Source organism: Lissotriton vulgaris, chromosome 6 (genome assembly GCF_964263255.1).
Source record: "Lissotriton vulgaris chromosome 6, aLisVul1.2, whole genome shotgun sequence".
Lineage (NCBI taxonomy): Eukaryota > Metazoa > Chordata > Amphibia > Caudata > Salamandridae > Lissotriton > Lissotriton vulgaris.
The window spans coordinates 432741356-432765471 of record NC_141694.1 but is presented as its reverse complement, the minus strand read 5'-3'; the positions used below and the strand labels follow the sequence as shown (position 1 = coordinate 432765471).

The window sequence follows — 24116 nt, the reverse complement described above, 5'->3', positions numbered from 1 at the left end:
CTATAGCCCTCAGCAGCAGGCTTTATGGCTATATTATACACTGCCCTGCTCAGAATGTGTTTGCCGCAGCGTTTGAAATAAATATATGTTTAATAACGAGAAACACTTTGTAGTGGCTGTTGTTTTAGGTTTGAAAAAGCTACAAATTATCCCTCACTTCCAGATTCTCTTAGCAGGTGTGTTTTACTGTAGACTTTGTGATGTTTCTTTTGGGTGGCAGCTAGGTCAGAATTCTAGGAGTTATGGCAAGGCTGCATGAGCAAATCATTAAAACTATCTGCAAATGTATTAAGTGACCTGTAAGCTATTACCCATCCTAGTATTGTGGTCATTAATTTACAACATACGTGCCTCCATAGAGAGCCAGGGACTGCCAAAATATGTATGGTGAATTAGAACAATTAGCTTTAAATATGATTGCACCGCATTGGCAGTAAAATTTGGGTAAGCTCAGACTTTAATTGCCTGCGTCACCCAAGACCTACAGAAAGTATGATGGGGCACATCTAGCCATTTGATAAATAATTCAATTAAAACAAATATTAAAGACAACATTTACTTACAGTTGTGCCTAGCCTTTGCCAGGGGCTTTTATCCTGCTGGACACATGCCCCCTGCACACTTGGCTTAACTTAAGGAAGCCATTTTATCATCTCCCCACAACTGTCATATCACTGCTGAGTGTTTGGGGGTGCACACTTCTCATACAGATTTCTCACCAAATGACAACAAAGGCCTCTTGCAAAAAATATTTAGAGATCCATATATATTTAATTGAGTTTAGCTATTTACCCTTGAGATCTTTTACTAAGTCTTGCATTTTACCACTTAACAGACCTGAATGAAATACACTGGAGGAGTGAGCCAGAGAAGATATAGGGAAAGTGTATGTTAGAGCCTATCCTTTTGGTGCTCAATGCATGGAAGGATGTCTGCCCATGGAATTTGTGTCTTACAAGTAAACACGGCTACTAACATCAATACAGCAGGCATGAGGAGTAAAACGGACAACTTCAAATTTAAATTTTAAGCTTTGTCTGGGTTTTATGTTTCTTTACAGGAATTTCAAAAAACACTTGGAGCAAAGCATTCTGTGTATGACACCACCATCAGAAGTGGGCGTTCTCTGAAAGAAAAATCATCGCTTGCGGATGACAGTCTGAAGCTTGACCATATGCTGAGTGAGATCAGAGACAAATGGGACACTGTTTGTGGCAAATCTGTGGAAAGGTAAAATAGATGTGTATAGATACAACTGTAGCATAGTTATGAGGGTCCCAAATAATTGCACTGAATGGTGTGTGTGTGCATTTGTTGCATGCATGTGTGTGCGTGCGTGCGCGCACACGCTAGGTAACACGAACCCTATAAAAACGCAGTGCCCTCCAAGGCAAGAGTGCAACCAGAAGACAACTTTTTCAGTCGTTTAATGCCAATTACGAGGTTGTTCTTCCAAGGCTGGGGATTATCATTTGTTCATATTTTTACGGATGTATGACGTTACAACGCATACTTTTACAACGCCTACCATTACAACGCATTTTTTACACCGCAACATCCATTACAACGCATACCATTACAACGCATGCCATTACAACGAATTCTTTGAAACTACCTTTACAACCCATTCCACTACAACGCATACTACATTTACAACGCATACCATTACAACGCATAACATTACATTGCATGTAAGGTAAGTATTGGATAGTGTAGGGATTAGAATTACTATTCTAACTCCAGGGGGTGCAACAGTAGGGTAAGTGTTGGATAGTGTAGGGGTTAAAATTACTATTCTAACACCAGGGGGTGCAACAGTAGGGTAAGTGTTGGATAGTGTAAGGGTACTATGTGTTGTAATGCTATGCGTTGTAATGGTATGCGTTGTAATGACTGCGTTGTAATGGCATGCGTTGTAGTGGTGTGCGTTGTAGTGTCATGCGTTGTAATGGTTGCGTTGTAAATGCATCCGTTGTAATGGATGTTGCGTTGTAATGGTAGTGCGTTGTAAAAGTTGCGTTGTTTCCCTGTTTTTACACGTGTTTCCCGAAAATGCATTGATAAGCACGCTTCAGTATTATTGTGCACACGTGGATGTTTTCTGGAGGGAACAGTTAATATAAAGTATGAAGATAACTTTTGACGCCACTGGTTATATATGCACACCTCTGGAGAATCAGTGATCCTAATCCTTCTGCCATACAATCACCTGCTCACCAAACCTTTGTTCCCCATACAACAGATGTACTTCAACACCTACTGTCTCAGGCCCTGTCCAAAGCACCATTGTAATTAAAACAAGCATTTGCAATGCAATAGGTCTCGCAGCATTAAAGTTTGAGTTACTGGCATTGTAAATGACAATGCTTTGCATTAATTTTTTCTTTAATTTGCAATTGGTATATAAACATTGTTTGTGAATGGTTAGCTGTTGCTTATGCTAAGCAAAGTTGGCAGTAATATAGAGTGCTAGTCTTGCTTGTTATAAGCATGCTGATTTAAAGCGCTCTTATACCTGCGGGTAAAGTTTGCGCTGTATAAAAGTGAAAACTGATAAATAAATAAAACCAGCAGAAGCAGATTTGGTACTGTTTCTGCATCGCTCTGTACATTTACCAAATTAAGTCTGCCTAAAGAAGCCATATGGTCGAATTTAGAAGGAAAGTACAATTTTTTTCTCCACGTCAAAGTTGTGTTTTTCATTTACGAGGACCTCATGAAGCAACAACACTGCTATGTATCTGAGGCAGCGATTCACTGAATGCCTGTTTTTAAGCAAACCGTATTTCTTTTACATTGCATGCATTTTTAGTCCCTTACATACACAACGTGTAGCAAGAAATAAAGAACAAAATGCATTTGAGTCTGGGAAGAGTTGTACACGCTGTATGAAGGGATGGGGCAATTAAAAGAACAGCCTGCCCCTGTGTACCATTACAGTGAAACTGCACCCTAGGCCCGACCCTTACCATTAAATAGTTGCATGCGAGAAGGCACATCCGAGCTGTGACACTGCATTACCCACGACAGAGAAATGTGAAGTCAGCGTAAGAGACGGGGCTTTGGTCTTGGAAAAGCAATGAGCGGGGAAAGTTTTGGTTGATGCAGGAAAGGAGGTTCCTTTGAAGTTGTGGTGTGTCCGCTCGTGAAGGAGAAAGTGGCGACAGCCTCCCCCTCCTCAACTTTGGATAGAATGCCACGTCTGGTCGTGATAAGCAGCGGCCGCCCCACGTGGCCAAGACTGTCTCCATTGACAAAGCCAATAGTTCTGACTTGATGTAGGTATTATATTACTTGTTTTATCATATACCTGAATGCAATGACAGAAACAGCAAAATACAAGTCGGCCGGCACACTATGCTAGGCACAGATTTTTAGCTTACGTGTTTTTGAGCCACGCCCTTTATTACTCTGCGCACGCCCCTTTGAGAGACACCCCTCCCCCAGTTTTTTCATCCCTTTTAAAGCCCTGCCTGTGATAGACCTACTTTGTGTATGCAATGAAAGTTTCCACCACTGCAGTCATTGCTGTACTTGCTCTGTGTAAGTAAAGCTGACACTGAATCTGACATGCCGATGTTTGTGGTTGCAACATTGATTTGCATGAAAGAGCACGCTGGAGGCAGGTGTGAAGAAAAATAACCGTTTCTGTCCATTTTTTCACGCCTCAGGCCAAGTACTGGTTGTGTTACTGCATGGAGGCTTTGTTTCTGTATAAATAGTGATGCCCTTTTGTCATCGGGTACGTCTTTAATGCGGGAAAAGAATTAATGGCGGGTGTTCATAAGGTAACGCCTAAAAGCAGTGCAGCTTTAGCACGTGAGAGCTGGGCCCATGCCCGGGACCGCACAACTATGGCGGGGCGCAGGAGCCAGCTGGTTTCCTGCAAAACATATGGAAGGGCCTGGTTTAATAGCACCAGGCGGTACAATGCGTGAGGTAGGCGGGGCAGCTTGTTTAATGGCACGCCTTGCTTAACTGCACCAGAGGGGGCGCTGTGTGAGAGTTAGGGTAGCACCTTATTTATTGTACCAGAGGGGGGTGCACGTTGTTTCTGCCATGGCAAGGGTACTGTTAAAGGTAAGGGGTGCCACGTGTTTACCGATATCTGCGTGGCACTATGCATGAGGTAAGGGCAGAGCTAGGTGATGGTCATCAGTGTGGCACTGTGCAAGAGGTACTGGTAGCGCAGAGGTAGTGTGCAGCAGGTGAAGACGTAACTTGTTTTGAGGCGCTGTGCAGTGTAAGAGATACGCGGCAATTTAGGAGCACCGTGCAAGAAATTCACTAGGGGTTGAGGGATCCCTACTTAGAGTGAGAAGCGGTGGGCAGGGTAAGGACACCAGCTCTTCTGCCACCTCCGTTGCTGCTCGTCGTGGAGTACAAACGAAACAGAAACCTACAAGGCGCGTGTCGTAAACTGTCTAAGGTAGAAGCTCACGCGCGCGACCCAATCCCAAGGCGCACATCGGAATATGCCTCTGCCATGCTTCTCAATGCTGCGCGTGGCCATCTCGTCCCTCTGCAGACTCCCCCTGCTCCCCGCTGCCCTTCCCACGCACGCTGACTAAAACCAAAACCTAAAGTATTCCAAAGTCAGTCACGTGAACTGTTCACGAGGCGCGCGTCGTGGACCGATTCTTTCTGCCATGTTGTCTACGGCAGAAGCTCATGTGCGCGACCTAATCCCATTGCAAAATGCTGCGCGTGACCATCTCTTGTCTCCACTTGTTGTCGGCTGAGCCAACGACTATAGGTCTCGCGGCGAGAGCGCGCTTTTGTGCGCTTTCGCCAGGGCGAGACCTAAAAAGGAGTTGCCGTTCTCAGTCGCACCTGAAGGTTATATTCCTTTTCATTAGTGATATAGAAAATAAAGCATTTTCATTAGTGGTATAGAAAATAAAGCCACTATTGGTTATCTTATAATGTCATTGTTGTTCATCGACCTGCAAAAAGTCAGTGTTTATTCTAAACGCACAAGTGCATCTGCGCTATAGAGAAAGATGAAAATAAATATTGGGTCATTAGAATATTTGTCATGGTTGTCTCTGAAGATGTTTCAAAATGTTATTCTTAATTGCTTAATTTTTCCAACCAGCAATTAGCCAGCCTTGTTAACAATAGACAAGTAATTTATATGGATCTCAAATTGGGCAACTGAATATTATGGTTACAGTATGGAAATGTGCATGATTGCCTGAGAAGATAAAATTAGATTGACTGCCTCTTCATTTGTCTGGAGATGTAATAATTCCATGACATAGGCAACATATTGTTATTTGTGATTCCACGGCTATACAGTTAGTGACACTTCTGGACTGATATTATATTAACTCTTACTAAGAAGAGGATTGCGAGTCGGGGACAGTGACGATATGATAAAAACAGGTCATATCAGTAGTTTAGAAAGATGTTTCCAGCTAAATGTGCTGGATAATTTAAATGCCTGCTTCTGATCCTACACTCTGACTCCATCCCTATTTACAAGTCTCTTAGTAATTCTGACTTCTTCAAAGAACTCTTCCGCACTGAGGCGTGGACATAACAGATTATGTCATGGTGTTTACGGTTATATTTGCACTGCCTATTAAAGATGGGCAAGCCTATCATTCGAATTACAGTCTTGCACAGTTCCAGCATATACTTACCACCCAAACAGAATTCTCAATATGGCGATACCCACAAATGTCAAAATGATTGAGGTCATCAACAACATTGCCATCGTCAAACCCAGCCACGTTTGGCCTTTGGCTGTAACACTTACTTTCGCTAGTGGCCACTGGTTCCCCAACTGTGTGCTTTAAATTCCCACATTCTTTAGAGAATTTTGGTTTTTCCAGCGTGCAGCATAAGAACATTGGTTTGTCCACACAGTATTTTTATTGATTATGTAATTGAGCCAGTTTTTTGGTATTCTGATTGTGGCTGACAGATTACATTTTTGTTTTCCATCAGGCAAAATAAACTGGAGGAGGCACTGCTGTTTTCGGGGCAGTTTACGGACGCCCTGCAAGCTCTTATTGACTGGCTGTACAGAGTTGAACCGCAGCTGGCAGAGGATCAGCCGGTGCATGGAGACATGGATCTAGTGATGAACTTGATTGACAATCACAAAGTAATGCATTGAAAACATTTTAACACTTGTCAATTGACATGTTTTCATTTTACTGCTTATACAGCTTGTTAATATGGTTTCTTTCACAGTTCTTGGATTTGTAAAATTGATAAAGTCCATAAAATTGAACATAGTATATGTGAATGGGCTTAAGCCTCAGAGTGCACATGGCTTTGACTCAGAGGTGTCCCATCTTGGACCAGGCAGCTTGAAGCCCAGTATTTTAGAGGTTCGCTACATCTGAGGTTTTTATCTTTTTTTGTGCTCCAACAATCAGTACTGGTTTTGTCTAAGGTAGTGCATCAGAGGTTATCCTTTAACTGTTTTCAAATTCTTTAAAATAACAAATTGTCTCAATCCACCACTGTCTTGGGTTTAGTTGATCAAAGTTCATATTTATGAGGCAGCAGATAGCTGTAACCCCCAGAAGCCACACAACTGAAGCCTTTGTGCATCACTGAAAACACATCAAACAGTTGGCCCTTTACACATTAAACTGGGCAGAGTACATCAAAGTGGAGAAGTGTGCCCATGCCTGCTCTTCAGTACATGGAACATCTCATGGGACATCAGTATGTCAGAATAATACTCTCATCCCTGCTCCAAAGCCTCCGTACTTCTATCTGTCCCTCTGGTTCAATCTTGAATGAGCCACCAGCACGGAAGGAGTATCACTGACCTTATGGTTCATTGTGTCCTCTTTCTGCCATGTGAGTCACCCTTGGGAACCCCCGGAGCATAGATTTTGCAGATCAAGGATGGAATCGTCAACCCCATCTGCCTTAGGTCACTGAGACATTCAGTTACGCTCGGCATCTCCTGCATAAGGAGTCCGTGGCGCTTCCCTAGTGTTTCAGAGATTTCCAAAAAGATGACCATAAAGCCACACTTTCTGAAAATACTGGACATGGACAGATTCACTGTCAGAATTTCAGAACCAAAATTTTCATGTGGACAGAATATCATGTCAAAAATATTGAGGACCAAAATATTGAGAAGGTGAGTACATATAGGGAAGTATAGATTTACTATACTTAACTCCACATCTACATATTTTGAAAATCTATTTATCGTCAAGGTGCATATAAGTGGAGTTATATATACTAAAAATGTACCTGTAGAAACTTACCTTCACAATATTTGTGTCCATGATATTTTGTCGCACTATATTTTGGGATCCGATATTCTGTCTAAATACGAAATACACATGGGCTGGAGGAGGAGGACTCCGTACACAACAAAAGTTGCACAGCAGCTTCGTGCAGGTGCCAGTAAGAAGGCTTCACATTCCAACATGGTTGTGCTTTCATTTGTACAAAGCAAGTCCTGGGTAAAAGTCGCAGATGAAGTGATGTGGCTTGTTTCTTATGAGCCTTATGCCACAGCAGCCTGTGAAGTCCTCCACTGGCTTTCTTTCAGGAAGATATTACAATCTGTAGAAAGATGATTTAATAATGATGCTTTAGAATCAATCTATTTTCTGAATATTTATTTAAAGAATTAGACTTTTTAAAAGGCCTTTATGTATATGACATCAGATATGGCATTGATCAGGAGCATGTTCAGTCAAATAAAGCGTGACGGTGTCAGTGGTTGTATCTTCACCTGCAATATTGAACTTACCATCCTGGAGACTGTAATATTTCGATAAGCTACTTAAATGCTTCTTCCATAAGCAACTGTTTTATGGTATGTAGTTATAGTTAATGGTTAGTAGTTTAGCATTAAAGTTATCAGGGCATTTTATGACTCGTGATATGTATTGTGATGTAGGGGGCAAGGAAAGTTTAAATACAATGCTGTTCCACTCTAAAAATCCAAAACATTCCAGATTTTGATACATTTTATTTGCCAAACAGAAATAACTTAGACACACATAGTACATATTTGAAGTTATAATATTTTGTGAGAATGTACAAAATCACAAGGCATTGTGTGAAGGTGTCACATTGTTTTTTAGTGTATTTGGCAGAGAAGTTGAAAATAAGATCTTTTAAGTGACCAACATTCAGAATTTGTGCACAGCTGAAAAAATTGACTGGTCTAGAGACTGTGCTAATTAGGGTATTTGATTCTCCACAGGGTTTCCAGAAAGAGCTGGGTAAGAGGACAAGTGGAGTCCAAGCACTAAAGCGCTCATCGCGAGAATTGATTGAGAGCAGTCGTGATGACTCCTCCTGGGTGAAGGTCCAGATGCAGGAGCTAAGCACACGCTGGGAAACTGTGTGCGCTTTGTCAGTGTCCAAGCAAACAAGACTGGAGCAAGCTCTTCGCCAGGCAAGTATGCAACGTGGTCAGCTTGAGACACTGCTTGACAGTGTGATCAGACACAAACTGAAGGCCAAACACCCATGCAGCATAAATTAAGTAAAGGGTTCACTCAGTTTGATTATGACAGGGCTACACACACCACAGCACCACAGATCTTGATACTCACCTCCACCTCCATCTTCCCATCATTGCTCCAGGAAGTTAGCAGCTCTTTTCATGTCTGTCCTGGCACTGATCTTTCCTCATAAATTAGAAGATGAAGGATATTTATTGTTCTCGAGTATGAAGTCATGCACAGTTTAGTTTTATGTGATGGAGAAATGTTTTTGCAGTATTGGTTTTCAGCAGTTTGGTGGTAAAATGGCGGAGCATACCCAGAGTTTACCCTCATGCATTCCACTGAATAGATCATGTCTGTTCTGTTTCTTCTGTAAACCATTGGTAAGCCGCGTTACTCGTTGCAGGCGGAGGAGTTCCACTCTGCGGTCCATGATCTGCTGGAGTGGCTGGCGGAGGCTGAGCAGGCCCTGCGGTTCCACGGCATGCTCCCCGATGATGAAGAAGCGCTGCGTGCTCTCATTGAGCATCATAAAGTAAGTGTTGTTATGCGGAGGTGGCTTGCTTTCTAAGGTAGATGTAATAAAACAAGCAAAATAAAATGTCAACACAACTCCAGACTATCTGGAGTCCTGTGGGTGAGTTCATCATTGGTCTCATCAAAGAAAAGGTCAAAGAGTGTTTAAAGACTTCAGCTCCACTGAGGATGCAACTCACAGCAGCTGAGGAACAAGGGAGGTTCTTGCTGGTTGCAGGTGTCTGTCGCCATTTGGACTCTTTCGATTTTTTTTCTTTTTAACCGCCCGAACATATATATGTTATGATAGCTCAGTGGGTGAGACCACCTCCTGGAGAGCTGTGTGTAACATAACTACAGGTTGGAATTCTTGCAGGGCCGAATTAGCCGTTCATCTTTCTACCAAGAGAAGGGTAATAGTAAACAATTTTCACATGCTGAAATGTTAGGATAGTTATTATTATTATTATTATTATTATTATTATTATTATGAATTCCCTGCATCTACAATGTACGTCTGACATGCATGATGCAAATTATTTTATATATGTTTGTTCTCAAATTCAAAATTAACTATTGCCTTCAATAATTAATGGAAGAGGCAGTCTATAAAATGTGTACACTTAGCTTGCCATTTTTCGCGAACACATAAGAGTACAGTGTTTCCATCCGTAAGTATTGTGAAGTCACCAGGCCTTCCTCCATTAATTCCGAAGTGGTTACATTATTAGCTGAGTAGTTTAATGCATTTATGGCAATCTTTGTTCACCCAGCATGGCAGGGGGGTTAACTCAAACTTTTTTCCCTTTTCGTGTTTGCTAGGACAACTCTCACTGTGGTGAACAATATTATCCACTTTAACATATTTATTTATTTGCACAACAAGATGCGATGAGTTAGGGGGATGTGTGTGGAGCTGTGGGTAGACATCAATATTGGAGGACATATTTTATTCGTAAGGGATGGAAAAACACAGAAGGTTTTATGAGCACTGCCTAACTAAAAATATATATTTTAAAGAGTCTTAAGAGACATTGAGAATGTAATTGGAGCTGTGGCGTTCTTGGTGTTTGAGTACGTGAAGTGGGATTGCAACAACCCTTGTAAGAAGAGAAGCAGTGATAGGCTCATGCTGTAAGTGTGAAGAGGCGTTGACAGAAGACTTGGAAAGTAATGGGAATTTTGGGGTTATACTGGGGGTGCCCTTTACAGAACAATATGAGGGGGGGGGGCGTATGGGAAGACCCAGAGATTTAAGAAGGCAGCTTTGAGTTTTAAGCAGATATGACAAAGTCTTAACAATTACAGATCTAATCAAATATAGAAAGTTACATGTGGTACTTGGCTGTCTCAAGAGAAGCACAGCAAGTACAGATGAAGACATAAACACCCTATTTTAAAGTGTGTTGATTATATCACTACTGAATAACGTTGAGAGGCTTATCACAATTAAACAATAAAGAATATCTGCCACAGTTAAAGATGTTCCCAAGTCCATAAGGAGAGCAGGTAAGTGACATTGTGAATATTTAATGAACTTTACCCTTCAGAATAGTTGACTTGTTAATGGTAATAACTATAGCGACGAGAAGCGGTGGTTTTGAATGGGAGCAGAGCATTTCAGGTTAGACACTTCATACAACTTCAGACTCTTCAGAGCTGCAAACTACTGTGATAGCCTTAAACGTGAGGTTTTAGGAAGACAAACTGAATCATGAGACTTAAGAGCTTAAAAACCTAGATTACCATGTGACAAGGCGGACTTCCAAAGAGTAGATTTAGGGATTTATTATCATTCGGCCTACAGAGAATGCTAAAATTTCCTATTAATTCATCTTCATTACTGCAAGTCCAGTATGCCTTTCACCAGGCATTCACCGCTTGGCTACTCAATAACAGGCTGGTGGTTGGTCGGTCCTCCTCACATATCCTTATTGCTGTAAATTTAAGGAAATGTGACATCCTTGAGGTAGGCTATCTCCAGTGCAGCAACACATCATGTAGAAGGAGGGATGAGGAAGATAAAGCCGGAGCGCTGTGGCACTGTGTATCCTACTACAGGGAAACGGATAAGAATATGAAATTATTGTCATGAGTTGTTTCATGAATAGGTGATGACAAAGCCTTCCATATTGGATTCTGTTTGCAGAGCATTGAATCGGTCATAACGTAGTGATCTAGAAAACAGATCAGTAACAACTCTGCGTTATTATGAGCACACACTGTGGAGTGGCATCTAAAGCTTTCTCCATGTCACCCGTAGCCCTTCATGAAAAGAGGGCTACAGTTTGTGAATGAAAACCGCATAGATAGCACAGCGTAAAATAAAAGAAGAAAATACACAGACAAGTACAATGGAAAGTAAGTGGGTGAACTGAAGATAAGAAATGTAAAAAACATAAATGTGTAACAAATTGACATAGACCATGGAAAGGAGATAAAGAAAGACCCAAGTAAACAGAATAAGAAAACTTTCTGGAAGCGAAAGTAGGAAAATCTTTCACTAATTAAATGGCTGCACTAGTAGCCCACTGAATGAGAGAGCTGGAAGTGTTTGGGTGATTTTAGATGTAGGCTTTTCTGGTGCTAGAACAACTCGTGACATATTTTACTTTCTTTCACAGGTCTTGTATTTTATTTTCTGATCTACATACTCCATGCCTCTTAAGCTCGGGAGCGATGTCTGTTTCTCTGTGGATCTTCAAAGCCTTAACTCGTCGGCGGGACATCATGGGGCATATTTACATGAAAATGGTGCAGAGCTCTGTGCTAGCATTTTGCTCTGTCGACTTGCCTAGAGATGCCCCGTATTAAAAAGAATATGACGCATCCCTGTGCTCACCCCTGCGCTGGTGCTAAAAAAGCTGCCAGGCGCCAATGCAGGCACCCTTGCACCATGGTCCAGGGTGTCTGTGTTGCAGGGAAGATTGTTTGTGCAGGAAGGGGCACCTTTCTCCACAAAAACAATAATTAATGACGTTTTGCTCCTTCTATGTGTGCTGCTGAATGCAGTACACATAGAAAAAAGAGCAAAACACAAGGAGAAATAAAAGTATTTCTCCTTGTTGCTCCACTCTAATGCCTAGCTTTGAAAGGCCTTAGATTTTTGTGCTGCTTCAAACTTACAGATCCTTGTAAATCTGGAGCAGTGTCAAAAAGCCATGAGTGTTTGTGGGAACACCCACAGAAGCACCCACTCCACACCCCTCTGCAGCAGAAAACTGTTGCAGAGGGCCGTATATATTTACACGGCTGTCTTAAGCCACTCTAAGGGCCTTATTTATGAGGTATTGGCGCAGGGCAGCGCCACACGAAATCGTACTGTGCTGCCCTACATCAAAGGAAAAGGGCCGGAATGCACAATGGGCTGCCAGGCGCCAACTCTTGCACTGCAGAATGCGGCACACATAGCAAAACGAAAAAACGAGGAGAAATATTTTAATTTCTCCTCTTTTTTTTCCTTTTGCGCCTCCCTAACACCACCCCTGGGGTGGCGTTAGATTCGGATGCATTCCCAGGTTTACGATTCCTAGTAAATCTGGGAATGCTTCCAATTCCATGAGTGTTGCGTGGGAACACCGATAGCAACACCCATGGAATACCCCTTTCACGCAGTGTTCTGATTGAAAGGGGCACATATTTACAGTGCCATGAAAAGCCAAGTAAAGTCACTTTATGTTGCCTTGTTAATATGCTGTGGCACATAGCACCACCATTACGTCAAAAAAATGACATTCCGGCAGTGCAAAAGTGCTGCAAGGGACCTCATAAATGAGGCCCTAAGTGACTTAGCATGGGCTTGTAAATATGGCCTAGCATAGAGTGCCAACGGAGCGCCCAAAAAACAGTTGCTCCGGTGGCGCTATTTATTTATTTACGCGTTTTTATATAGCGCAGACTTTACCCGAAGGTGTCAGAGCTCTTCACAATAGGAACAGTAACGTTACATGAGAAGAAAATTACAAGGTTTCTCCTACATGTCTTTCTTCTGTATGCAATCACTGGAGACATGGAATCGAGCCCTAACAAATCTGCGTGGCTCAGATAAAATTCCCATAAAAGCGCCCGCAGGATCTGGTCTGCTCCCATTTAACTCTTTGAACTGTGTTCTCATATTCAGTCATCGTCGGCGGGACGCCAGGAAGCTTGTGCTGGGGCGGCAGCTGTAAGAAAGGAATGCAGCGAGTGTGGGGGGTGCATTCCGAGAGCTGCCCGGCGAAGTGCCGTGGATTGATTTCCACTTGACACTTATAAATTGTCAGGCCGACCGTCATCTGCTCCCACAGAAATCTTGGTAAATGTAGTGGGAGTTGCTAAGCTAAGGACATTTACAAATGATTTTTAGTTGCGAGGTACTTGCAGTACGTGCTGGCAAAATTAAATATTCCATCTGTGAACCGCAGTGAATCATTTTTGCCCCTTTAATTTGTGAGCTGTGTGTTGTCATGCTAAATGCATGCACGAGTGACAAAGGCCAAAGCAGCAGGAAGACAAAAGGTACTAAGTAAGGAATTTCTTTATTGACGCAGTTTCTGAAAAATCATATGCAATACTATAAATAAATACATATATAATTACATTGCTAAAATCAGAAACAAGATAAAAGGTACAAATTAATGTAATGAAATAGCATTTCAGCCACCCTAGTCCGAACCCAAAAAAAACAGGCCATACTTTAATAATCCAATATTCATTGAATCCTATCATATGAAGTCAATAACCAGGACCAGGCTGGCCATTTGGGCATTCTGGCAATTCCTGGTTGGGCTGCAAGCTAGGAGGCTGTTTTATGCATTGATGAGCCGCATTACCTGAACCCGGAAAGCGTTTTTCCCATGGCCACAGGGAAGAGTCCGGGTCACTCGCAAGCCTCTCTCGCGTGCATCAATGAGAGGCTGATTTGAACTATTTCGCCAGGGCTCATCCCAATCTGTCCATGTCCATAACTACTGGTGCAGAACATCTGTACAATTCTACAACAGCCAGCTGACTTTATGAAAGTGTAGGAGAAGCGGGTGGTGACAGAGCTGGCACATGCATGAGCTAATATATTAGCATGTATGACCTTGCAGTCTGTCAGTGAAGCATACCCTTCGATAAGGCCAGTGAAGACCAACAAACAGTAGTATTGACTGGCTCCTCCGTCAATAATACCACAAATATTTGATTATTTTCCTGTGTTGGCCATGTTGCAAGATAAAATCTCAGTGCTTTGTTTTTAATATAGTAGTTATTTCTAACATGTTACACGCTGAATGCAATCAAAGAGGCACTTTAAAAAAAATGTGATGGTTGTAGAATTTTAGAGACATAACTCAATCTGCTTCTCAGCACACTATAGCTGGACTTCTCATCACATACTTATTTTCCTAGTAAGCCTTCGATGATGGTGCAGTATGTACGTTTGGCACTGTGTCACAAAGGCTCTTTGCCATATTTCAGGGGCACCCGCCAGAATTCAGAGTGAAGCAAGCCCCAATAATTGAAGTTTTTCCCTTCCAAAAGCAAGGATAACATTATATTTATGTCAGAGTTCAGTTCGCCCCTTTCACTGTGGAGTGGACTGTACTCTATTATTGCTAACTATGCAATTATTTTAGACTCGCTGTGCTTTCTGGGCACTAGTTACACCTCTATAATCTGTGAATTCTAGTATATGTCCATGAAAAGCAATGGGGCATCTGAAGGATTTTGGGGACCCTGGGCTAAACATATTTTGGGGGCCCGTGTTCTGAACAGAACTGAATTTATGATCCAATTTCTACTCTCAAGCCCCGTTTGGCCAGGTCACTGACAGTGCACAGGCACACTCATACAAATTCCAAATGTGCTTACATCTAATATTCAGGGATATTGACGTGTGTTTTCACAGCAGGGGCTCTCGCATATGACTGCAAATAATTAGTGTTAGCCCTCCCTCATTTGTGAGGTCCAGTTTGAATGTAAAAGGAACTTTTTTATGGGTGTTGAATGAAAGATAAACACAACCTTTCTCTACAAAATGCCTGCAATACACTCGCACATCACCCACATTAAACATTAATTAAAGGAAACCCGTATTTAAAATAATCTGTTTAAGAATATCAGTGCAAGACTCTCTGAAGAACAGAGCTGGCTGTATCAGGGGGCCCCCTCAAAGGCTGGGGCCCTGGGCCAGAGCCCACTTTGCTCATGCCTTAAAACATCTCTTTAAAAGCATGGCTATATTTTCTTGGGAGCAGAGTGTAATGATTATGGTGCAACCAAATGAATCTGGTTGGGCAATATTAGGACTTCTGGTCTGAAGAAAGCACAGCCGTGACAAACCTGCAAAAAAAGTGGCTAATTTTGGTTATTTTGGGCCAGATAACATTTATTCCCTTTGACCTGAGCATATTATAATGATGTTGTGCAAGTTTAATTCAAGCCTTGGTTTTCTTTTTAATGCCTATTGTATTCCTGATTTCTTATCCAAAGGAGGTCAAACAATTGAAATGGTTCTTGTGTGCAGAAAGTATATATGTTCACATGTGATGTCAAGAGTCTTCCAGGTTAGCCTCCATTCGCCACAAGGCTTGCTAATTAGCATTATTGAGTTTCTCCATAGTCAGTATTGCTGTATGGATCATTATGGGGGATAGGATTAACAAAGAGAGGGGTAACAAATGGTGACTTTGTTACTCCTATTGTTTGGGGTCTCTTCTATTCCGATCTAGAAGGGTATCCTGCATCCCAGTGCTGGGACCGAAATAGATAGTAAGGGGAAGGTAAAAACACATACCAGTCCGCCTCTTTAGAATTGTCACCTATCTGGTGTATTTTTGTTTGTCAAACAAACAGTGGTAAGGTGTCATGCATTGGAGAAGCGCTATGGGCTAGGAGTAAACAGAGTCACGATTAAGGTATCACTGTCCTCTTCTTACGTCCTAGTTCTCTCTTATTCCTACCTTTTGGTTAAATTCTACAGGAAGAGATAAAACTAAAGGGAAGAGAGAAAGCAGCATTGAGCATTGCTAAGAGATGAAAGAGGTCCTTCTCATCAAATGCCAAATTGATTAATTTATTATGGGTCTCTTCTTTTAAGCCCGCAGACAGCCTCTGCGAGAGCCTGTAAAAACTTGTGTTCATAGTCAAAGCATTGGTGTAATTGGGTTTCTGAAGATTAATATTACTTGCTACTCCTTATCCAGATTGAGCACACCTGTTTTTCTCTTGGGCAATAAAAGCCGTGATGTAGGCATACCTATCAACTTCATGCAGGATGTAGACACCATAGCTGTATATAGATTGTACAAGGAGACACCAGAAAGCAGTTAAATATTCTTCCTGTTCTCTAGGCATGTAGCCTTATTGTCCATGTGTTCGGACGAGTTATTGGCATTCGGGTAGATCACAATCACGAACACAGACTGGGTGGGAGTATTCCCTGACTTGATAATGGCATTGTGTTTGAGGGACCAGTTCTGGGTGTTCATAGAGCCGGAGATTGCAGACTCATATTTTGGCTTCTATTGCAATGGTGGAACCTGTTTGAAAGTATGGGTCTGCAGCTGAGGCGAAAGCTATAATGAGTTTAAAGGATTCCCCATAAGGATCTATGCTGACATTCTCTAGAAGCATGGCAGGTGCCTATAGAAGGAGAATGTTGAGTGCCTTGCTAAGAATAAAACAATATGTTCAGATAAGATAGATAGCTATGGTATTAGGGTCATTTGTGTCATGGTAAGGGCAGTCAATATTTGCTTCTCTTGGTGGAAACTGTGAAAGTTGGCACCATAAAGACCACTACCAGTATGCAGAATAATTTACTATATGTTATGCCATGCCAAGAACAAAATTATTCCCTTGGGTCGTGTGAAGGAGAAGCTTAGATTTAGCTGTAACCACAATCAAAAGTACATATAAGAACACTAACTGAAAACATTTAAGCAAAAAATTGAAGTATATACCAATTTTATTGAGACACTAAAAAAACAATTTAAAAATTACATTGGTGCAAGATTCTAAAAAGCAATTAAAGTTAAAACAATACTGTATAATTTTGTGACCAGCACAAAATGGAATGGAGGACAGACAAAAACTCTATTGTAAAACATAAGGATTGGAATTTACAAAGCGTACATTCACAGATTGAAGTTTGACTGATCCCTGGTATTATAACCTTACAATCTCATATACACCAAGGGAGAACAGGAGGGTGAATTGTACTAAAACTTGCGTCGACGCGTTTCGGTGGTTCGAATATTATTTTGTGCCACCTTTATCAAGACAATTATTTTGTTGTCTGTCGTATTGCTGGATCCTTATGGGTGTCCTACAATAAATATACATAATTAATTATCTAAATTCCAGGAACACTCTACATTACGATCTTTTAAGGACAAAACCTCTACGTTATTAAGAGACAGTATTCTATTGTACATATCAATTATACGTGGATTATATATGACTGCACAGTTGATTCTACACATACACTCACTAAAGTAAAGGATTACTCAATAGTGGGAGCTTAGTTCAGTTATAGAGTTTGGGATTTCTCTAAAGTAGAAGAACCAAAAATCAACACAATGGGCGTAATTAGGCAGGGGTGACTATTAACCTGGTATTATCTCCCTATGCCAGAGAGAAAAGGTATTATTTGCATATGGAATGTTGGACTTGTGGCTCTACACGGTAAGTTGTTAAGTGTAGGGAGAGCCAAAAAGTTCCCATCAATGTATTTGGCTACTGACTGTATCTTTGCTATTAAGTTACAAAAATATCTGGACAAGACCATTCAAACAGTAAAGTGCCTTGTTGTTGGAATTACTTGTTACGGTTCTACATTTACCTGTTATATCAGGTGGGATTCCTTCTTGTTTAGAGAAAATAAAATTCTTACAGGTTGCACGAAGATATTCTTATTAGATGGTAACTGTCTGAGGAAGTAAGCATAAGGCAATGCTGTATTTAATAGGGGATGGAAAATGTTCTGTGTCCTTATTTCTAATTTAAGTTTGTTACTTGACATACCTTTAAAATAATAGAAATTCTCCTATTCGAAAAAGGATTCTTTGACTTTATCAATCTTCAGACACTTCTATTTTGTTGTTCATCCGATTGTTCCTAGTTTGTTGTTGCGGTGACAATTAATCGCTGTTAGCTTTAGACACCAGAGCGAATCTCGCTTAGGAGAAAAATAAAAGAAAGGGGTGCACTTAAGACCTTCAATTAAATGTGGGGAATTGGCTCTGTAGGTGACTCAGATTTACTAATGTGCCCATGGCGTCGTCTTACCTATATTGATGCAAGATGATCTCGCTGTGGCATATAGCAGAAAGGCGCGGTGAGCTGCCTGTACTTAGTAGAGCGCTGGGGTAGTTTCTTAAAATGGTTAGGATAAATCCCCTGGGAGGACAAAAATACAGGAGTATTTTAGTTAAGGCACGATAGTTAGTTCGTCCTTTTTCCGTGCTCCCTCTCGTGATGGCTCTTACCTGCTCTAGCCAGAGCGTCTGGTCATATCGGGTCTTCGTTTCAAAGTGGAATTTCGTGATGCAACGCGGGTTTGTTTAAAATACACCCCTCTGAGTTATGATTGGATGGAACTAAAGTATTAAAGCATCCAATTACATGCGTGTTTTATCGGAGGTGCTTATTTGCATGTTAGGGCTTGCCAGGCACTCTATTTTATTGGTTGTGAAAGAACCAATATATACTTTGTATCGTCAATCTAATGAAAATGCTGGCCTGTTGTGTGTTGTGTTTTGGATTCTATACTTCTTGTGAGGTTGTGGCTTAGGGCATAAATCAGTTGCCATACCACAAAGATTCAAGTAGCGTGTCAGAGAATCTTCAAGAGGTCCAAGTCCTGGCTTATCGCTCAAGGTACCAGCACCGGGTCGCTGGCAGTTAAGGTGCTAGGGTTGCCTGCCGGTTCTGGATTGGTACAGGCTCAGGTGGTGGAGAGACAGATGCTGGTACCTGTTAGGGCTGAACTTTAGCATGCCCCCTGAATTGCTAGACAAATGTTTGGCACTGAAGATGGTAGAGTACCCAGGCAGGTAGGAAATAGAGATCTAGGATGGAGGAGTATAAATTGTATCATCATAGTTATTCCCCACTCAAAGGAAACAAACTGAAGAGCACCAGATTTAGGGATATACCAAAATCTGTATGAAACAAGTCAAACAATTATGCAGATTAGATGTAATTGGATGCAAATGTCACATCCCTATAATATTAAGGGGCCTAATCTAGTTTCACAATACTGATGAGTTCTTTGTTAGCGAGTTAATCTTGAATGAACTTTAGATTAATTTGATTGATATCATATTGTTATGCTTTTGACCTATGAACTCATGCTATTTTATTCGTATACAAACTATTGGTATGTTGACCTCTAAGAGGAAACCATGTGACCTTTGAAACTTTTCTGTTTACCATGATTTTTGGTGGTGCTCCATTTTGCTGTGGGTCAGAATAGCAGAAGAAGACCTTTTTGCCAGGCACAGGGCTAGCATGAACTGTCATCATGTAAATTTAGTTTCATCTACCTCTGAGCACCTAAATAAATCATTTTTCCACTACTGCAGGAATTCATGAGGAAGCTGGAAGAGAAGCGAACGGGCCTGAAGAAAGGAGTCACCATGGGAGAAGAGATACTGACAATCTGTCACCCCGACTCAATCACAACGATAAAACACTGGATCACCATCATCAGGGCACGGTTCGAGGAGGTCAGTCGGTCTCCAGCTGTCCTTTCAGCTGTCATAATATTCCATCTATAGCCACGTACAGAACAAGGCCTAGCTGCTTCATGCTTGTCAGAGGTAGATGAAAGCCTGGGCACTATTAAGGCAATCCATGTGGCTGCTTTACAAAAGATAAACTAACAGCTATTGCAAGGGGATATCTTTCGCTGGTAAAGTATATTAAAGAAAATCAATAATTTCTCTGCCATATCTGCACTCTCCTTTTCTGTTTGCCACAGTATTGACAACACTAACATTAGTCACGTAGACTTTTTGAAACAAAAAACATACTTCTATTGAGTTATGTCAGTGTGCATTTTCTACAACTGTATTATCTTATTATAAAAGAGCATTTGTAGTTCCAGTGCCTGCTTTAGCATCAGTGCAATGGACCGTAGTGGATCATATTTGTAGAAAGCATTGAGTCCAGTAAGTTTTTAAAGTGCATTTTCATATATCATCTTAATAACAAAATGGGAAAACATATTAGTTCTGAAAATGTTTCCTTTCTGTTGAAAAACATATTGCAACTTTAAATAAAGTAGGGTTTAAAGAACTCTTTCTGTTTCATGTGGTGAATGCCAGAATACTTCAGGCCTGCTGAAGGTTAAGGGTCTCTCTCTGTATAAAGACAGAGCAGGATCTAGGATGAAATACATGTGGCATCACACAATAGCATTTAGTGACCTTTCATATTGCCTTCTTAATGCGGCTGCTGCATGTTATTGACACTTAAGGGCCTAATTACAAGGCAGGCGTTTCACGGACCGCTGAACTTGTAGGGGCCCGGCGGCCTTCCGACCACTCTATTGCAATTAGGGCAGTCAGCATGCCACTGCCCTCCCTCAGCTGCCCGGGAACCGTCATTCCCTGGTGGTGTTGTGGCAGTCAAGATATCCTGCCAAGCATATTACGAGTTTCCTCTCCGCCTCAGTTTTCATGGCAGTTCTACCACCATGACAACCGTGGCGGAGAAGAAACAAAAAGGGCCCCTGTAGGTCCCCCTGGTGCCTCATGCTATGTGGATGCACAAGAACCGCCAAAATTTGTAATCAGGCCTTAGTGGGCAGCACACACAGTTCATGATTTCACTTATTGGTTTAATGTTTACTGTGCTGTGAACCATGCCCAATTTGCCATTAGAAAGCTTTACACTTGTTACAGAAGGACTCACAGAGAACCTTTATTTTCATATCAGGTTGCAGTACAGCATTTTCTGTCAATGGAGAGTAACATTTTGTGCTGGATGGGTAATAACTATTTTATATGAGATTGGACAACGCACCTTATGGGTCGATCACACACAGTTCTAAAATATGAGCCTTGGATTTCTACCACAATTCTAGGTAGCCATGGTTGCTATGGAGTTCGATGAGCTTGGAGGAGTGAGCAGTCTTAGAAAAGGGATTGTACCAAAGTCGTAGCTTAGTGATCGGTTGTTTTAGCTAATAGATTGCCTTTCTTCTGGTTGGTCTTTTCCTTATAGATATTTAAAGGTGTTGTGCTTGCTATATGTAGATTGCTTATGGTGCTTTGTTTCATGATAAACATGATAAACATGAACCATTTCAAAGATAATCTGGAAGGAAGAAAACAATGGTGTGAGATCACAATGAAATGGTATTGTCTTTAATACAGTGCCTATACTTAGGTGTGCTGCAACGTGGGATAGGCTAAATATTTGACTCTCATATTCATGTGAAGCTTGAATTGAGGCAATTGAACTAATTGGAAATGTGAATTGAATTCTAGGATTCTATCAAACAAAGGATGATTATTTGGGAAGAGAACGCCCATTAGGCTGCCATGGGCCATGCATTCAATCAATCAATCAATCAAACATTTGTAAAGCGCGCTACTTACCTGTGAGGGTCTCAAGGTGCTAGAGGGGGGGAGAAGAAGCTACTGCTCGAACTGTCAGGTCTTGAGAAGTTTCCTGAAGGTCAGCAAGTCCTGGGTTTGTCGCAGCTGGGAGGGAAGGGTATTCCATGTCTTGGCGGCAAGGTGAGAGAATGATCTGCCGCCAGTGGTCGTTCGGCGGATGCGTGGGACGGTGGCGGGGGTGAGGTCCACGGAACAAAGCTGAAGTATGCTGGTCTGGCGATGTGGAGTGCTCTGTGATCTTGGGTGAGGAGCTTGAAGGAAGGTGATCCTCTAGTTCAACGGGAGCTAGTGGAGGTCTCTCAGGTTGGCAGAGATGTGGCTGTGGCAAGGGATTACAAGGGTAAGGCGTGCAGAGGCTTTTTGTATGCGTTAAAGTCTTTTCTGGAGTTTGGCCGTGGTTCCTGGGTAGAGGGCGTTGCCATAGTCCAGCCTGCTGCTGACGAGGGCTCGGGTGACTGTCCTTCTGGTTTCGGTGAGGATCCATCTGTAGATCTTGCAGAGCATGCAGAGGGTGTTGTAGCAGGAGGAGGAGACCGCATTGACTTGCTGGGTCATAGAGAGCATAGAGTCCAGGATGAACCCCAGGTTGCGAACGTGGTTGGTGGGTGTCGGGCCGTTCCCAGCGTAGCCGACCACCAGGAGTCGTCTTATGCGGAGGGGGTGGGACCTAGGATGAGGGCCTCCTTCTTGTCCGAGTTCAGTTTCAGGCAGCTGGTCTTCATCCACTCTGCGACGGCCTTCATTCCCTCGTGGAATTTGGATTTAGCGGTGGTCGGGTCCTTGGTGAGGGAGAGGATCAGCTAGGTGTTGTTGGCGTACGAGATGATGTTGAGGTGGTGTGCTCGGACGATGTTGGCGAGAGGTGCCATGTAGATATTAAACAGGGTCGGGCTGAGGGATGATCCTTGGGGTACGCCGCAGGTAATTGTGGTGGCTTCGGATCAGAATGGGGGGTGGCAGACTCTCTGGGTTCTGCCGGTGAGGAAGGAGATGATCCAGTTCAGGGTTTTGTCACGGAAGCCCTGCTTTGTGGAGGCGTTTGCGCACAGTGTGGCGGCCGAGAGGTCAAGAAGGATGATGTTTCACCGTTGTCCAGCAGGGCCCTTATGTCATCGGTGGTGGTGATGAGGGCGGTTTCGGTGCTAAGATTGCTTCGGAAGCCGGATTGGGAAGAGTCCAGGATGTTGTTCTCCTCGAGGAAGTGGGTCAGTTGTCTGTTGGCGGTCTTCTCAATGACTTTTGCCGGGAATGGGAGCAGGGAGATGGGTCGGAAGTTCTTGAGATCCTTTGGGTCTGCCTTGGGTTTTTTGAGTAGGGCTTGATCTCGGCATGTTTCCAGCTCTCCGGGAAGGTAGCGGTCTCGAAGGAGCTGTTGATGATCTTCCGTCCGGATATGGGGTGCGATGATGAGCTTGCTTGGTTGAAGATGTGGTGAGGGCAGGGGTCTGAAGGTGAGCCAGAGTGGATGGTGTTCATGATTTTAATGGTGTCTTTGTCGTAGATGTTGTTCTTGGTGTGCAGGAGGTCGGTGTTTTTGGTGGGGAATTGAGTCGGGGGTGTCAGTGTCTGTCGTCGGTGTCTGGGTGCCGAAGCTGTATGTCTGCGATCTTGCGGTGGAAGAAGGTGGCCAGGGAGTCGCAGAGTTCTTGTGTCGGTGGGATGTCAGTGGCACTGTAGCTGTTGGTGGCGGGTTCTTTCACAATGTTTAAGAGCTCTTTGCTGTTGTGTGCGTTGTTGTCGATAAGCTCCTTGAAGGAGGTCCTTTTGGCGGATCGGGTGAGTTGGTGGTTCTTTTGTCTGGCGTTCTTGAGGGTTGCGTGGTTGTCTGGTGTCTGTTCTTGGCGCCACTGCTTCTCAAGTCTTCAACATGTTTGTTTGGAAGTCTGGAGGATGGTGCTGAACAAATGGCTCACGTGTCAGTGCGTCTGTTTGAGGGTTTCCTGAACGGGGCGAGGGTGTTGGTGCAGTCGTCGATCCATTTTCTGTAGCTGTGGGCCGCTGCATTGGTGTCTGATGGCGTTCTGGGTGCAGGCAACCCTCAGCAAGGAGCCAAGAGGGAGAGAAAATAATCCAAAATAAAATAACCAGATTTGTTGAATAGGTTGTAGACTTTTGTAGTAAATCTGACTACTTTTGCGTTTTTGCAATTGTTAGTATTTTTATTCCAAGATTAGTTATGGTTGGTGATGGAATATGTTAGCACCACGCTAAAAAACATTTCTCAATGTGTATTTGTCCAGAAGACCTCATAAAACAAGCATAGGCAAAGCTAACTGGGTCATGCTTTGGCAAGCCTGCGATGTTTTCTTCTTTATAAACATATGGATGAGGCATTTCAATTTTAAAAGTATTGAAAAGTAAAATTCCTAGAGGCAGCACGCACATGACTCATGTGAAAAATACATTTAAAAAAAACATGAAATTAATTTAGAAATGAAAAGCACATTTTGAACCAATCGTCCTATTTCTGATTTGAACTATTTTTTAGTAAAATGTGCACATCATGTGTGCAAGTAACTCACAGTGTAGAGAGACATTGGCTGAGAGTGTTCATGCATTG

At 42.4% G+C, this 24116-nt stretch overlaps 1 protein-coding gene across 3 annotated transcripts in view; it reads left to right on the top strand.

Moving 5' to 3' along the window:
* DST (dystonin) overlaps positions 1 to 24116 on the top strand; it is a 1528317-nt gene that overhangs the window by 1458798 nt on the left and 45403 nt on the right. For all 3 annotated transcript variants that reach the window (XM_086926448.1, XM_086926449.1, XM_086926451.1), the window contains 5 exons: positions 1061 to 1230; positions 5956 to 6115; positions 8198 to 8392; positions 8851 to 8979; positions 19514 to 19657. In XM_086926448.1, coding sequence (XP_086782574.1) covers positions 1061 to 1230; positions 5956 to 6115; positions 8198 to 8392; positions 8851 to 8979; positions 19514 to 19657 — 798 coding nt within the window. The remainder of the gene's footprint in view (positions 1 to 1060; positions 1231 to 5955; positions 6116 to 8197; positions 8393 to 8850; positions 8980 to 19513; positions 19658 to 24116) is intronic.